This window comes from Balaenoptera musculus, chromosome 4, assembly GCF_009873245.2.
Source record: "Balaenoptera musculus isolate JJ_BM4_2016_0621 chromosome 4, mBalMus1.pri.v3, whole genome shotgun sequence".
NCBI lineage: Eukaryota > Metazoa > Chordata > Mammalia > Artiodactyla > Balaenopteridae > Balaenoptera > Balaenoptera musculus.
This window is the reverse complement of record NC_045788.1, coordinates 57,054,127-57,071,409: the sequence shown is the minus strand read 5'-3', so window position 1 is coordinate 57,071,409 and position 17,283 is coordinate 57,054,127. Positions and strand designations below refer to the sequence as shown.

Sequence of the window (17,283 nt, the reverse complement as noted above, 5' to 3'; positions counted from 1 at the left end):
GAGGCCATTTATCATCTTATTTTTTCACGTATCTAACAGACAGCTATTGGACACTTAGTGAATATCAAACACTGTATGCAGTAAACACTTAAGGACACCTACCTCTGGTGGCCCCAGGGTCATCAAGATCCAGGCACTTTTCATCTTTTTCCTCTGCTATCCTCAGTATATTGGTAGTGTCTCTTCTCTCCCTCATTTATGCAAGATGGCTACAGCAGTCCCAAGGATATATATCGGCCGCCAAAGTCAGGAAGGGAAAGCAGGGCACTTCCTCTGGGTCTCTTCCCAGAGGACCCCAAAAGCACCTCGTCTGCAGCCAGAACTGGGTTGCATGCCTTCCCCTAAAGCAATCTCTGGCAAAGGAAAATACGGTTACTGATTGGGTTAAACAAATCATGATTCTTTTTGTGGGGCAAGGGAGAGGCCATCTCCACAACTGAACAAAATTAGGGTTCCGTTGGTAAATAAGGGGGAGACAGTTGATAGGCTGGAGGCACCTGACAGGTTCTACTTCAGATAGGGCTGGGCTGAAGAGATTTCTAGTCCCTTCTGGCTCTAAGTTTCTATGATTCTGTGTTACCCAAAGATATAGCAATGGAATGCCACTTATCTTAAAATCTGGTGGCCTAAGTATGAGAGATTCTTTTATACTTAATTCGTATAGATTAACGAAACAGAATGAGAAGCTCAAGATGGCCAAGACTGAGCATCATTTGAAAGTTGATGTTTGGAAATGTTTTCTGGGTCAAAAAGTTCTGTAAGCACTAGAAATTACCCTTGTCACAGAAGGCAGAAAACCTCTGAATTTAAGAGGTTGGGTCTGTGATCTCCTGGTCAGGTTCACACTTGAGAAGTGAAATTGACCAGGTGTGTGTTGACTTATGCACTATCACTGTTGGTCATAGCACAAAGAACTTAGATGGAAAAGGTCCCCAGCTGGTGTGTCTAGCTAATACATAGCTAGATATGTTATGGATCTCTTTCTTCTAGAGCCTGCACAGATATGTCTTTTCCCCTAGGTTAATGAAGGGAAAACAAATGGGATATTCTCTTTTACTCATAAAGAAAGATCTCCAAAGTAACTCACAGAAGAGATATCACTTGAGCCTAGTTCATTTCTACCAGAATAAGTTAACAAATATCTGTGAGCACTACTGTGGCCAGCACTGTGTGAGGGCTTATATACCATTTTGAAAATGTACAAAACACAGCCCCTCTTTGGTTCCTGTAGCATCATTCTCTTCATGTTCTTTGCTATGGACATTTGTGGCAGTGTCATGATTGATGTGCATCCTGTTAATTTCACTTCCCTTATGCGCCTCTAATGAGAACAAAGACCTAAATTTGGTTAATTTCCCCCTAGTCTCTGGCTTAAACACAGTTGAATAATAACATGAAACAAATAGACCTGGAAAACTGTTTTGTTAACCAGAAATGTGAAGAAAAGAGACTTGATTGTGGTCTAGAATGTCAGAGAAGTCTTCATTGAGGAAAGGATGTTCCAGCTGAGCATTGAGGGTTGAGCACACAGCCGAGGTGGAGATGAACACAGGCTTTGTGTGGGGTGGTCAGAGGCTAAGCCAGAACAGGACTTCATTTTGGAGAGCGGTGGGCTGAGCTTATGGAGGACTTTCAAAGCCAGACAGAGAGAATTAACATGATATGTTTGGCAAGAAGCACTTGAAAATTTCTTGAGAGTCAAGAGTAAAAGGATATTTTACAGAAAGTCTGGAAGCCAGCAGGGGCCAAGGGTAGTGGGGGGTGGGTTGCAGGGAATCTCCTTCCCTGTAGCTTTTGTGTCCATGTAAAGATTCATCAGTTAGAATGGTGCTCTTGGCCTCTCTCCCTCCCTTTGCACACTCCACCCCTGGGGAGGAGTAACTTACGGGCAACTTTAGGAGAGGAACCAGGCATGTGTAACTCAGCCGCTACAGGAAGCACTGATTCTGGTCCGCTCCTCTAGGCCTGCTCCACCCCCCATCAGCCTTTCATGGATAGTCCCTGGGAGGGGAGCCTGTGCTGACCCAGTGCTGCGGGTGACTCACTGGTGAGTCTGTGGAATTCTGGGGTGCTACACACCTAAGCTGTGTCCTCCAGCTGGCTCATGTTTTGATTTCTATGCGTCTGACTACCCTCTATCAATCTCAGTTGGTTTAGAACTTGGGTGAAGAAAAGTGATGCTATTTATTGGGTCCCCTCAGGCCCTAACAGTACGTGGGGTGGATTGGTAGATGGAAAGAATTGAAGGGATGGAAATGAGAAGGCTCTGCGGTCATCATGATGTGAGGTGATGAGGACTCGAATTAGGGTGACTGTGGTAAAAGAGAAAAGTGGGACTTGTGAAGAGAGAAAGGAGGGCTGTCACTGGGCTATAAACTGTTGACAGGATCTGTCTGATTCACTTGGCGTTTCCACGATTCTAGCTTAGTCCTTGGTGCATACATTTGACAAATACTTATAAAGCCAGCCACTGGGAATACGAAGTGAGAGAGACATTCAGGTCTCTGTCTTCAAGGAGCAGTTCTTTGAACGAAATAAAACAATGTTGTAAGATAGAGAGGGACTGAGGGGGGCCCTTTAACTGAGGTGCTGAGGGATGAAGGCCTCACTGAGGATGGCACCTTTGAGGTGAAAAGCTGAGGGAGTTGAATAAATCAGTGGAGCTGGGGGGAGATGTCCCAAACCTAGGATACAGCAGCTTCAGAGTCCTTGAGGCCAGAAAGTGCTCGGCTTGTTCAAAACCCATGAGAGGCTTTTGGCTGGAGCGAGAGAAGAAATGTGAGATGATGTGAGGGGAGGTCAGAGCAATAATCAGAGGCCAGATTGTGCAGGACAGAAAGTAGAGGCATTCGAAGAATCTGGAATCTGAAGGAAGGAAACAGATTGAGCCATAGAAGATGTAGGTTCAAGTGAATAATTTTGAATAGACACAACAAACCTTAGAATATTAGAAGACAAGAGGAAAAGAGATCCATAGAGGGGTAATTTTCAGATGTTATAGAGGAAGACATTCTGAAGAAGAGGGAAAGAATTAGGTACAGAGTGGAGGTGGAAGGGTTAGCTTTAACAAGGAGGCAAGAAGCTTCTTCTTTTGAGACCAGAAGCTAAAATAGGAAACATCTATTGAATACTTAAGATGTGTGAGGCATCGTTCTGAGAGTTAGTCATTTCTTCCTCACAATAGTACAATGAGGTAGGTGCTAATATAGCCCATTTTAAAGATGATAAAACTGAGACTTGGGTTGAGTAATTTGTCCAGGGTTACCCAGCCAGTAAGGTCAGAATTATGATTTAAACTTAGACCAGTTGGCTCTAGCACATGTGGTCTTAACCACTGTGCTCTGTCGTACTTGTATAGGATATTGGTTAGTGTAATGTTGAAGTGAAGCCAAGTATAGTATATGTAAAGGAGCTCCCTATAGTACACAAAGAGATGGTGGAATCTGCAGTTTGAAAAGACTAAAAAAGATGTGGAAAAATTGTTCTGGGATTGTGTTTGGGATCCATGAGATGAATAAAAGAATGAATTGTCAGGATTAAAGCTATAAAAGAAGTTGAGCAACATGAATCTATGTTTGACCGGTGCTCCGGTCTGAATATTTGTGTACCCCCCCAAAATTCATATGTTAAACTTCTGACCCCTGAAGCGATGGAATTAAGTGGAGGCTTTGGGGGTGCTCAGGTCATGAGGGTGGGGCCCTCATGAATGGGATTAGTCTCTTTTATAAAAGAGACCCTACAGAGTTCCCTAGCCCCTTCCACCATGTGAAGTTATAGCAAAAAGACGACCTTTTATCAACCAGGAAGCTTGATCTCACCAGTACCAAAGCTGGCACTTTGGTCTCGGACTTCCAGCCTCCAGAGCTGTGAGAAATAAATTTCTGTTGTTTACAAGGTACCCAGATTATGGTATTTTGTTATAGCAGTTGAAGTGAACTAACATACCTGTGTTAATACTTCTGTGTCTTCCTCGAGCATGCTGGTCTTAAATAGATGATGGTAACGATCCAGAGTTGGTGATTAAATCTGGGAAGTCTGAGCAAACAAGTTTTAACTATTGACTACAGAGTCTAGAGGAAGGAGTCCAGTGAAACAAGGAAGAGACTTTAAGGGGTGAGGTGGAAGGGCTTCATGTTTAAAGGTCCTTATAAGGATGAAGTGGAAGGTAGGTGAGGTGGAGGAGTGAGAAAAATGAAGGAGTACCTCATTGGAAGTTGGAAAGTACTTTGTGATGAAGAGGTCTAAGAGGTCTAGGCTGTTACTGTTGTGGAAGAGAGAATTAGGTCTCTGGAATCAAAGAGGGGAAGGACCTATGTTTATAAAGATCCTAAAACCAGATGGCAAATGCATAACATGTATCTTTTCCCACCTCAGTGACATCATGGTGCTTTTTCCCCACTGAGTCTGGATGTGGCCTTAGCATCTTTCTCAGTACAGGGTTCCAGGCAGTCAGTAGCAGTCAGTGAAAGTTGCCTCCTGTCTCTGCGTCAGACAGTGCCAGAAGGGGCTGTTACTCCAAGGGTGCGTGGAGCTAAGAGCAGGCCAGTCAGTAAGAGGGGAAGCCCAGAAACTGGAGTTGAGGATTAGGACTGAGACCTGAAGCCTAGAGGTTGTAACTAACCCCAGAGAAGCGTGCAGTCTTGGAGGAGTAAGTGGGGCTGGCCGGTGAGTAGACGGTTCTCAGGTTGTCTGTATCTGAGGGAGTCTAGTCACATTCTCCCATGCTCTAGGCTGTCATGTAGTGCTGGCAGCACCTGGGTCAGAGCTGTGAGGTGAGGTTGAACCAAGTGGCACTGTAGTCTGGGAGGCTGGGGATGGGATCTGGAAGTCAAGAGACAGTAGCAGTTGAGTACAGGTCATTGGCACTGGCCATTCATGAAGAAGAGCCAAATCATAGAATTGTCTTTGTTCTGAAGTGACGCTATGGTTCCTCCTTTATCATTGATCTGGAAGCCTCCTATTAGAGTCATTTGCCAAAACTGAATTGTAAGCACCTTGAGGATGTCTGTCATCCTTGGATCTCCAATAAAGCTTAGTGTTCTACTTTGCACATAGTTGGTACTCAGTAAATGTGTGTCAAATTGCTTTGCTCCCTTAGTTTTGAGCCCATGTGTAGTTGTAAGTCCTGTTTCCTAGGCTTTCAGATCTTAAAATCATCTATCCTTTTAGCTAACAATAGCCTAGATAACCTGTAGAGAAACTGAAAAGAAAGATGATGAAGGGCAAAGGAAATGTAATAAATCTGTTGAACTTTGAGAGGCAGTCCTTTTGGGCTTGTCTAGGACAGAATGTGGTTCTGTAGCATCATGGTACTCCATTCACTCTCTACTTCGGCTTCCTTTCACATTTATTCATCTTGTTGTAAGAACTTAAATGTTTCCTTTAAATTTGCCTAGATAATTTTGATTTGGAACACTGACACCACATAGGCTTTTGAGTTCTTTGAAAATGTTAAAACGTTGCTCTTTATCTTTGATTTTAAACTATTGTCTGATCTTTGAAATCCTATTCTTATGTCGTTCATGGTGCTGACTCAGGCAGTTCAGACTTTCTTGGTAAATTAAATGTTTACCTAAATGTTTCATTTATTGTGATCTGGGACATGGTGGTTTTTAAAAAAACAGAATTGCATAAAGTAACCCAAATGGAAGCACATTTTAATTACATATGCTAATATATGTGAACATGCCTAATTATTATTTATAATATTATTATTACACATGTATACTGTCTAAAGGCTTCCTATCAAACGCTGTACAGTCTGGGCAGAAGGATTGTGGGTGCCGGGATGTGGAGGCAGAAACTTTTTTTAATCATTTCTTATTGATTTTCTGGGAATACTTTTATTATATAACTTAGTACATATTTGATGAGTGTGAAATAGTATCTGAAATATGAGTCATCAGGGTGGTGTAGCCATAGAGCCTCGGGGCTTCAGAAGAGGACAGTTGTGTTCAACTAGAGGGGACAAAGAAAGGCTTCAGGGAAAGGTGAGATTTTATACTAGCGCTCACGTATGATGAAAACATGGGCAAGCAGAGATGCAGGGAAATCTAGGCAGGGAGAACAGTGAGAGAAAATGCCTGAGGTCGGGAGGGGCCAGTAGTGGAAGCCACAGCAAGTCCCCTGGCTGGAGTGTGGGGAGTGGAAGAGAGCGGCTGCAGTGTGAAAGGTCCCTGGGGAAATTCAACACGGAGGGGTCGGGCTAACATCCTCTGAACCTCCTAATCAATCTCCATATCCCTGCAAGTAGGACAACCACCTGTAACATATTCTTGCATTAAAAAAAACCAAAAAAAACTAACTGGATCTTGAGATCTAAATAGCAGATGCGGGACTTCCCTGGTTGCGCAGTGGTTGACTCTGCTCCCAATGCAGGGGGCCCGGGTTCGATCCCTGGTCAGAGGACTAGATCCCACATGCACGCCGCAACTAAGGAGCTGGCGAGCTGCAACTAAGGAGCCTGCCTGCCGCTACTAAGACTCGGTGCAACCAAATAAATAGATAAATATTAAAAAAAATAATAGTAAAATAAGTAAGTAGCAGTTGATGGAAAACCTGGGAAACAGGAGCATTTGACTGATACAGTGAGGATACACTCAGCCAAATCCAGAATGTGAGAAATTCTACAGGACAAAGGAATGAATTTCTTCAATAAATACATGGCATGAAAAAAAAAAAAGGAGAAAGAGGGAATTGTTATAGATTTAAAGAGGCTTAAAAGACCTACCAACCAAATCAAGGTGTGGACCTAAATCGAGCAAACCATCTGTATAAAGAAATTTTTTGAGAGAATCTGGGAAAATGAGATACAGACTGGGTATTAGATAAGGAATTATTCATGTTTTAGGTGTGAAACTGGTATATATATATATTCTTATCTGTTAGAGATACAGCCTGAAATATTTACAGTAGAAATGATAAAATGTCTGCAGTTTGCTTTCAAGTATTCCAGCAAAAACAAACAAACAAACAAAAAACAATAAAAAGCAAGAGTTGGAGAGGAGTGGGAGAGAGGAAACAAGAATAGCGGAAACCTGATGACTTTTAAGCTAAGGGGTGAGCCCACAGGTGTCCATTTTACTCTTCTCCATGCCTTTGACTGTGTTTGAAATTTTCCATGAGAAAATGTGTGAAGGCCAGTCTAAGGAGTTTGGACTTTATTGTGTAGCACCAGGAAACTTGTGCAGGGCTTTGGGCTGATGAGGAGGGCATGGGAAAGGTTATGAGTGATCCAGAAAGGTTACCCCGGTAACTGAGTGTGACATGGCGGGGTGCGGGGGGAGGACTTGAAATGGGAGCCCATTTAAGATCTTGATTAAGATGGTGGCCTGAGAATGGGAACTTTTTTGAAAACAGAAAGAGGAAATAACGGCAAAAGAGGAACTCTTCGGTGGGTTGGCAGTACAGAAATGAATCAGGTTCACGAGGGGGAAAAATCCCCTCTTCCTCTTCAATCAGTAGCAATTTTTGTCCTTAAGCCACTGCGCTGGTACTGTGGGACCAGGAGGAGAGGGAAAAGGGGTCTTTGTTGAGGAGGAACTGACCCAGGTCTTTGTAACTAGCCACAGTGGAAAGCAATGGGGGAGCAAAGCGTTCTGAAGTTCTTTTTGTTTATGTTTTTGTTTTTGCTTGCTCTTTTTCACAAGGGAATTACTCTCTTATGGTTTCAGTGTGAAATTTACGGACACAGTGATTCATTTTGATCACCTTTCTCTATTTTCACTGGGGAAACAATGATAATCTTTGTCAGCTGTTCTACCTGAACCATTTATGATATTAATTAAGACAGAGATAATATTGTTCATTCGTGAAATGGAACACTTTAGAAGAATGTATGTGATGAAATGATATGGTCCGGGGAAACAAAAGTTGAACTATAGTAAATGAACGAAAGCTTAGATTTAAGTATATAACTTCTGATTTGTGAATAGCAAAAATATTCAAAATAAACTTCAGATTCAGTAGAAAGTAGCAGCTAGAGATTAAAGAGAAATGGTAGTTCTCCAGCCCTCTACAGTCAGATAATTAATACTTCACACACAACATATTAATAAGGTTTGATATAAACAGGCCCTCCAGAAAGGAATACATGCTGAGAATAGTTTCCTGATCACATCTGTTCTCTTCTTGTCCAAGAAATTACACTACAAACTGCAGCCTATAAGGATGGGCCATTTCCTATGATTAACACCCCTCTTTTCTATCTCAGTTTAACATACGTATTTAGAGAGGGCTGAGCCGAGGTGGGGAGAAAATATTGAAACACAGTGCGTTCTTTACCTTATTCTGCAGCAAGAAGGTGGGGGAACTTTTGAGACTCCGTGTTAGACTTCTATTCAGTCTACCCAAGCTGGCATCTGCCACCCTAGCTTATACAGTCGGAAAGGAGTGAGGTTTGCTTCTGGCTTGGGTCCAATTATAGTTAGAATTTCTAATTCGTGGAAGCTGTTGTAAAAAGCTCTCAGGGAGGAAAGAAAAGGAGAGGAAAATTCCTAGCTAAAAGCAAGAGAGATGGTTTTTATTTTATTCGGGGATGCATGCCTGAGCTGTTGGGTCACAGGAGGGATGGGGATGGAGGGACGCGAGGTTATGGGTCTTATTATGGAAAAGGTTGAACTGTCATCGGCACCTGATGGAAATGAGAGGAGGAGAGGCGGCATCAGTGTCTAACAGCACTGCCTCTCTTACTGCATTATCAGAAAAGAAAACGGAGAATAGGCATCCATTATCTCTCTCTGCAAAGGGATTAGTGTGGGTTGCAAGAAATTAATGGCTTTTGAATTACCACAGAAATACTAATGAATGTCAGGAGCGGAGATGTAAAGTAGGTAAAACTGGCTTTTCTCTGCCGCATTTCTCTCATTTTCTCTTTTGGTTTGCTATTTTAAGATCTAGATCTGTGTTACTCTTTTTTTTTTTTTTTCTCCAGCCAAGATCAGAAATCATACCCTTTGGGAATGTGATTTCTCTTCTTCAGGGAGTGACTCAATTAGTTTGTGACCGTCTCCGACGTGTGTCAGCAAAAAGATTGAGAAACATCTCAGAAATGAAAAGCTCTACTAGGGAGGAGAGCTCCTTCATTTTCATGCCTGATGAAAGTATCAGGACATCTCCCAAGTGACAGTCCCCTTTTATTAAAGTATGAAATTTGTATCTGTTGCAGCTAATCATTGATTAAAGATGGCATGACCAGATGAACTTGTGAAACACAGGGGAAGAGAAGGGAAGGGAATTATACCTATTATATGCTGGACATTATAGTAGAAGCTTTATTTCTATTCTAATTCAACAAGTACTTACTAAGTACCTACTGTGTACCAGGCATTACACTATGTGCTGTGATACAAGGATGACAGGACAGGCCTTGCCCCTGTCCTCAGTGGAGCTTACAGACCAGTAGCGAAGACACACTTCTTTAAAAATTGTAAATTATTTTTATAATTTAAAAATTATAAACTGTATTATAATACAGCCTGATGAGAGCCCATTAGAGAGGAATAATATAGTAAGGATCCCTGATACTGACCCGGGGATGTGTCTGTGCAGGCGAGGGAGTGGGGTTGGGAGAGTCAGGACAAACTCCCTTTCTGGAAGAGAGGATGGCTGAGTGAAGGGTAAGTGTGTCCCAGCTGGTGGAAGTGGTGGGAAAGGGGCATTGCAAGCCGAGAGAACAGCGTAAGCCGGCTCAGAGGTGAGAGGAACTGCTATCCAAGCAGAGATCTAAGAAGTGAGTAGTCGAGGCACGGCTGGAGAACTGGTTATGAGCCAAAAGGCTCATGGCCTGGCCTTGAAGACTGATGGGGGCATCTGAGAAACAGGAGTTTGTGAGAAGTGCAGTGCACTTCATGCTCTGGTCTTTCCATTGGCCCTTCCTGGCTTTACCTACCTAAAGAAAGATGAGTATTAGCAGGGAGTTAGGTCAGGTGGCAGGAGGAACATTCTGTCTCTCGTATTTGGTACTCTGTAGAACGTTATCTAGAAAACAAGAAATCCTGGCAAAGCGCAGTTGTTTCATGGGCCCACATGGCATGGTCCCAGTCATTTGGTGTTTCTGTCTTCCGAACAGACTTCTGCATGTCACGTTGACCATGAACCCCCAACACCCCCCTCCCCAGTACTTACTCTTGAGCCAGAAGCATGTCAACCCCTGATCTGTTTGGTTTCTGGCCACCCGCCTTTTCATCTCATTCAGTTCATTCAAATTAATGGATTAATATGTTGCTTCTTTTTATTTTTTTTTCCTTTCTTTCTAGAACACAAGCAGGCATTCCCAAACATTCTGAAAAAGGGTTACCTGGAGATTCGGAAGGACCATGACAGTTACTGGCAAAGCTGTTACGCAGAACTGTCCCCCTACAGCTTATACTTCTACAGCCTCGACAGCAGTGGGAATCAAAACCTCTACACCACGTACCAGCTGTCACACTTCCAGAGCATATCTGTTCTGGGCAACCTCGAGGCCAGGCTGGTGGATACTGTTCTGTATGACAACACTCAGCTGCAGCTGAAGGCAGAGTCGCCATGGGAGGCTTTGGACTGGGGGCAGAAGCTTTGGGAAGGTGTGCACGCCGCCGCGCCTGCTTACGGGGGACGGCCAGGGGAGCTGGCTGACTCACCGGGGCTCGGTCATCATGTCGACTGTGCACAGAATCGTTGCTTGCAGAAGAAGTCCAGCGAGCTGCTCGTGCCATCCCCTGTCTTGGATAGCCCCAAAGAGTACCAAAACATCCTCAAATCGGGGACGCTGCACAGGCTGACCATCCAAAACAACTGGAAGGCATTTACGTTTGTCCTGAGCAGGGCCTACCTGATGGCTTTTCAGCCCGGCAAGCTGGACGAGGATCCCCTGCTGAGCTATGATGTGGATGTGTGTCTGGCCGTCCAGATGGACACCCTGGATGACTGTGACTCTTGCTTTCAAGTCATTTTCCCCCAAGATGTCCTCCGCCTCCGTGCTGAGACCTGGCAGAGGGCCCAGGAGTGGATGGAGGCTCTGAAAACAGCTGCCAATGCGGCAAGGAGTTCAGAACAAAACCTGCAGGTCACGCTGAGGACCAAAGCCAAGGATCAGATGGGTGGGCATGAACTCAGGAAGAACAAACGCCAGTCTGTGACCACCAGCTTCCTCAGCATCCTGACGACTTTGTCTTTGGAACGAGGACTCACTGCTCAGAGTTTCAAATGTGCAGGTATGAAACAAATTTTCAGCCTAAAGCTCATTAAAGAACAATCCTGAATCCCACAATTGGAATTCCCTTTAAAAATCCCCTCAAGAGACCAGTCCTAGCTAGCTACCTCTTGTTTAGAAGGCATCTCTCCTTTAAGGAGTTTGCTATATTAAACCATCTGTCCGTCTTCATGCCATGCTGGTGAAGTAAGTAGAAGCAGCTCTGATCTACCCACTGAATCAGAATGACTTGGCTGAAGCATACCAGGCTAGAATTTAGGCTTCCTGAGTCTGCTGTGATGACATTTCCTCTGCCTTCTTAAATAAAGGTCACTGGGAACGTGGATGTCACAGATTGTCTCCTAAGAGACATTCAAGCCCAAAGCTGACTACTAGCACTCCTTAGGCGAGGAAAATGTCTGTAGTCAGTAACTGCCATTGATCATGACCTTGTCAAACCCTGTTAAGGTAGAATCCAGAAAGTCAGCCTTGACAGAAAACCTGGAGGTGTCTCAGAGCAGGGCTAAGATGATTCAGCAGATGACCTCTGAGTCACGACGGGCCGGTGCCTCATCCTGGGGAAGCCTGAGGCTACTGGAACTGCTGTGGAGGGTGAGACACAAGGTGGAGGCCAAGGCAGTCATCTGTTAGTTCTTAAAACCCTGTTACTGCTTCTCTCCCCTACTCACCATTCCTCTCACCTTCCCCCAGACAGTAAACCAGAAAGAAGACAACCCGCACTAAACCAAGTCTATATATCTCCTGTAAATGAAATCAAGTTATTTCAGTAAACCCCACAGTTTGTCACAAGAAATTTACCATGAAGGTAGCTTTAATTGGAAGCCTGATTTGGAAAATTTCAATTCAAGTGTATCAGATTTAAGTATGTTGTTTAGAAATGAACAGGAAACGCGCCACCAGTCAAGACCAAATTTTCAATTTCGTGCTTGTTCCTGCATTGAAAAGCCAAATAGTGGTGGCACAGTGAAACTTTGAATTTAAGTTAGTTATGATGATCGTCTTTACTAGTGAAAAATAATTTACCCAAAGGGGAGATTAAGTAAATCATCCCTGCCTTGTCTGGAGGGCCTCGGTAACTGGGAAGCAGACACTTACAGGGTGGGATGGGAGAGACCGGCAACCCCGAGCCGATAAAGAAGCCGTACTAGGTGAGGGCCGTATGTGTACAGGCATGAGTGACCTTGTGTTAAGTCAGCCAGCTACTTTTGGAAAATGCTTTTGAACTAAGGAGATGCTGGCTTTAGCACAGTTTTTAGAAATTATTGACATTTCAGTGTCTTATTATACTAGTGCATATATTATATTTCAAAGTTCAGCCATTCAACAATCATTTATAAGTGCTTACTCTGTGGACACGCTGGAATTATGGTACACTCCTGTGGCTTCAGACTGCTGAGAGCGGCAACAAATCTGCTTTCTTATTGGAATCAGGGAGAACAGCTCAGCTTAATTTTCAAGGTAGAGACCAGAGTATGAACTGGGAAACTTCCTAGTAAAAGAGGCAAGAAAAGCCTCAGGTGTTAGAAAAGATGGTCCCTTTGTGGGCTCCTACTTCACCTTCCTCTCCTAAGTTTGCTTCCTGATGGAGTGTGCCCTGCCCACATTCTGTACCACCTGAGTAGCATTTCTAACACTCAGAGGAAGGAGAGATGCAGGTAGAGGGTACCATTCAACAGGTCCACCACATCTAGCAGTTGGAGAAATGAAAACAGGAAAAAGGCATAGGAAGATGAGTAGGAGAGACAGGGAGAAGGAAGCTAAGTGGAAAAGAGTAGGAAAAGGATCACATAATGGGCTGGGATAGAACTTGGGGCAGCTGCTTTAGGGTCCATGTTTTAGAATGCTGCCCTTTGCTGTGTGAATCAGGTGCTCACTGAATAGCTGGCTGGAGAAGAGGTTGGGGATGGGTGGTAATGGGGAACCCAGGAGACAGGGGTAATGTAGCCTAAAACTCCTTTGCTGCTCGGCTTTTACCTTCATGCTTTGGTTTGGAGTTCTAATGGGGCACAGGTAGGTTTCTCGTTCGGCATGGGGAGAAGTCAGTCCTAATTTGTACAGTGTGGCTGATTCTCAAGTAGAAACTTTTAATTTCACTTCAGTGACCCCTCTTCCATCAGAAACTGCTACGCTCCGTTGCTTTATGGTACACGTGGGTTATGGGTAAGCGCTCCAGGAATACCGGTTTCCTACCTCAGGTAGGAATACTTCATCTCCTGTAGGGGGCAGAGTCTCAAAAGAAAAATATCAAAACTTGGTAAGCAAACCTCTGAATGTTTTCTAAATTATCTGGGAGGCTGTTTATTATATCAAAGATTCTTATAGCAGATGGAACTTTAAAAATTGATTTATGTTTCTCACAAACACAGGTAATCTAAACCAGCTGTTTATTCATTTAGTACTTGTATCCCATAACTTTTCATCCTCATAAAAACACACATTCAGTGAAAAATCTGATTGTATAGCATGTTTACCTCCCAAACTGTCAAAAAGTCCAGTAAATCGTTTTTAGTTGAATCTTTGCTTTATCATTTTAGGGAGAAGCTAATTCACAGTATTTCATGGTTTAAGTGAGCCTCTTTAGACTACAAGTATTTATGTCCACTTAGTCCCTCCCCCTTTAAATATTTTTGATGAATAAACTTTAAAAGTGGAAGATTGCACTGAGCAGCTCTTTATCATGATGTCATTCAGTTGCTATTTGGGGGAGCCACAAATGTTGGCTTTTAAATCTACAAAATAGTGCAGTTGGCCTCACTTCACTAAATTCTTTCTGTAGGTGAAGAATTTTCTATATCCTTTTCTGAAACTTAAAGAGCCCTTGCAGAGAAAATGGACTCTGACCATCCCCAAATGCCTGAGGTTACGGTTTTAAAAATACATGCTTGTGCATAACTGTGTATTTCTTAACACGTGCTTGAACTTTTTATAGTTGTATTTGATTATGTGTGGTTTGTTCCATGGCTTCCTCTCCAGATCCATGGCTGCCCTGTATTAGGAAACCCAGCTACAGTGGTCTTCTTGCTGTTATGGAACGTACCTTGGTCATTCATGCCTCCAGGGCCTTTATATTTGCTGCTCCTTATTCCTGAGAACATGCCTTTGAAAATTAAGTTCTTCCATTCATTCTACCGTTTATTGTGGGCCGAGTTTCTGACCACATGCCCCAAACTCAGGTGCACCTGGACGAGTCAGTGCTGCGAGAAAGCAAACGTGGTCCCTGTCCCTGCCTTCATGGAACTTGCAGTCCCCTGGGGAAAACAGACATTAATCAGATACTCACATCACCAATGCCAAATGGCAACTGTGAGCAGGGCTGCGGAAGTTAGGCCCACAGGTCAGATTAGAGAGCTGTCAGAGGTGGTGCCATGTGGAACTCTGTGAAATTGCAGACAGTCATTTTTGACCTACAAAAAAAAGGGCAGTTTGATAAGGTTGAACTTCATGTTTGACCCTGAAGTCCCAGAACGTTCCTGAGCAGAGGAGCATGTGAGGAAAGTGGTGTTTAAGAACAATTAATTTGCTGGTGCTTTAGTACAGCTTTACAGAAACACATCGGTAGCAGAAAATGAGGAATGCTTCTTTAATGAAGTCACTGGTTGGGATTCAAAATTATGTTTAGCAAGGGGGCATCTGTAGTGTTAAAATATTAATGCTAAAACAAATGACTGTGCAGCTTATTAAAATATTTATGGGGTATGTACTTGTAAGTGGTTCTAAATGAGGTTGTTCACAGAATGCTGTATAAATTCAATTATAAGGCAGTAGCCCGGTTTTCTTCTAGAATTAGACATGTGTACATATCTATTTCCCCTCAATAGATGCATGGTTTTCTTGGCACTAATACATACAGATTTTTTCCTCTAATTTCCCAACAAAAAGAAACCTAGCAATTGAGTATTATGATAAAAGGGCCCAGGACCTTTTTTATAGATGCTGCAAGACATGCAAAGCTCCGGTCTTGAAGTGTCTTACTGCTTTGTAATCTGAAGGTGAAATCGGACAGCCCACTGTGGGGCAGTGTTCCTGATTCTGAACTGAAATTGAAATGTTAACGGAAGAGACAGCAAGAAAACAGTGAGCTGAGGGGATCCCCTCCACCATTTCACACTGTCAGTTTTTATGGTTTTACTCCTTTGGCTGCTGTTTAACCTCTTGGGACTGCTGTTGGTAATTACATCTCTCTGGCATTCAGAGCATTTTGCTTTCCTTTTTTTCCCCCCAGCCGTTGGGAGGGGTAAGCCCGAGGTGGGGGGGGGGGTGGAGTTTTGCTGTGAATTCTTCAGCCATTTAGTGCAAATTCCTGTAATTACCGGCATTGTGTCCTCTCTGAATGGCACATAATACAGCAGAAGCCATTCCTAATTGAGACCTTACAGGAGGTACAAATCCTCTCTTTGTTCAGCCTGACAAATTAGTGCCAGAAAGTGGCAGGGTCCGAGTGGGAATCAAAGGCAAGAAACACAAAGATGGAACTTAAGGCTACAGTAATAACCCTCTCTTGTCCTGAAGGGAGAAAAGGAATGACCAATGAAAAATGAAGTTTTTTTTTGTTATAAGTTCCCTTGACATGACAGCACCTTGGGGCTGCTCTATTTATTTAGCAAAAGTGATTAAATAGTAATACAACAGGACTGCCCATTGTTTCCACGGGTGCCCCCCCCACCTCACAGACCCCTGCTGCCTCGGCTAATTGATTGACAATGAACCTCTGATAAAGAAGTATGTTGTTAGGACCTGAGGTGGGGGGAGCCTTTTTTCCCCCTCTTTGTGTGTCTGAGTGAGTGAGTGTGAGTGTGTGTGTGTGTGTCTGAGTGTGAGTGTGTGTGTGTGTGTGTCTGAGTGTGAGTGTGTGTGAGATTTCCTTTTTGCTTGCATTGCACTCCAGTTTTTCTTTGCCCCGCCCCTTCTCTCCCCTTCTTCTCTCCCCTTGCTTCCCGCCACCCCTGCACCCCAAGCTTCTCAGCAGTTGCTCCCAGCCGACATTCACAAGCAGGTAGTGAGGAATGAGGATCGTAGTGCAGGCTTTTGACAAATTTATCTTTGGAGCAAATTTCCTCCTCTCCCCCTGGTCCATTGAAGGCAGAACAGCAGTGTGAGAAGAGAGAAAAGGGGAAGGGGGCTGATTATTGGTGCTTTAAGGTCAGAAAAGTGTTCTTGTTTTTGTTTTTTTAGTTTCTCATTTGTGGGAACGGATGTCTGAAGCTAGTCTTTCAACTAAGAAGCTGTGCACTAATAACATTTACATGTGTGTGTGTTTTGGAGGTGTTGTGGAATAAGAAATAAAAATTTGAATTATCTAATCTCCCCTCAGTTCCTGAGAAGCCAAGATGGATTATTTTAAGATAGAACCTGGCTGCTTGTGGTGTAACTCAGCACCCCAAGATTGCTGTAAATTGTGGGAAGATGACCAAAGGCCTCTAGGCAGATAATTAATAGCCCCTGGTTATATATGCCCAACTAGCTAAGCTGAAGCTAAATCCCTAATTTAACTCTGTTACAGCTGCAAAAACAAATCATTTCAAGCCCCTATGAAAGCAAAATATATTAAACAAACAGTATCGACCTTGTTAATACCACATGGCATTTCATGTGATAAATGAGGGCGTCTTTCTGGCAAAGGCCTGTTTTATGACATCGTTTAGACATAAAGGATACCTTTACCCTGGTAATATAAGCATCCCTGATAGAAAGTATGGAGTGGTTAATTATTCATTAAATAGCTGCCAGTCTGGAAGTAAGCAATATTTCTGAGTTGGGCATAGTTAGTTACTTATTGGCCTCAGAGTAAACCATGCAGAATGGCAATTCTTAAGAAAAAGAGAAATTGAATTTGGGAACTAATTATGCATGTGAGTCTAGCTAGGTAAAGAAAGGTCTGTAGGTTTTCAAGTGCCAAGAAGGAAAGTTATACAACTTATAACTCATGCTCCTGAAAAAGCAAATTCTAGCATAGCCAAAAATCTGTTTTGATTCCCGTGTGAAAAATTAGGGTATCCTCTAGTAGATTTCCTTAGATCTCCTAAGGAAATGAGAGACAGAAATAAAAAGACATTGACTTTCCATGATATCTTAAATTCCTATCTTTACGACTA

General features: G+C 43.2%; 1 protein-coding gene across 6 annotated transcripts in view; it reads left to right on the top strand.

Annotated features, from left to right (window-relative positions):
• The window catches only part of PLEKHM3 (pleckstrin homology domain containing M3), a 189,802-nt gene that overhangs the window by 34,758 nt on the left and 137,761 nt on the right, over window positions 1-17,283 (top strand). For all 6 annotated transcript variants that reach the window (XM_036850935.1, XM_036850936.1, XM_036850938.1 and 3 more), the window contains one exon: window positions 10,257-11,192. In XM_036850935.1, coding sequence (XP_036706830.1) covers window positions 10,257-11,192 — 936 coding nt within the window. The remainder of the gene's footprint in view (window positions 1-10,256; window positions 11,193-17,283) is intronic.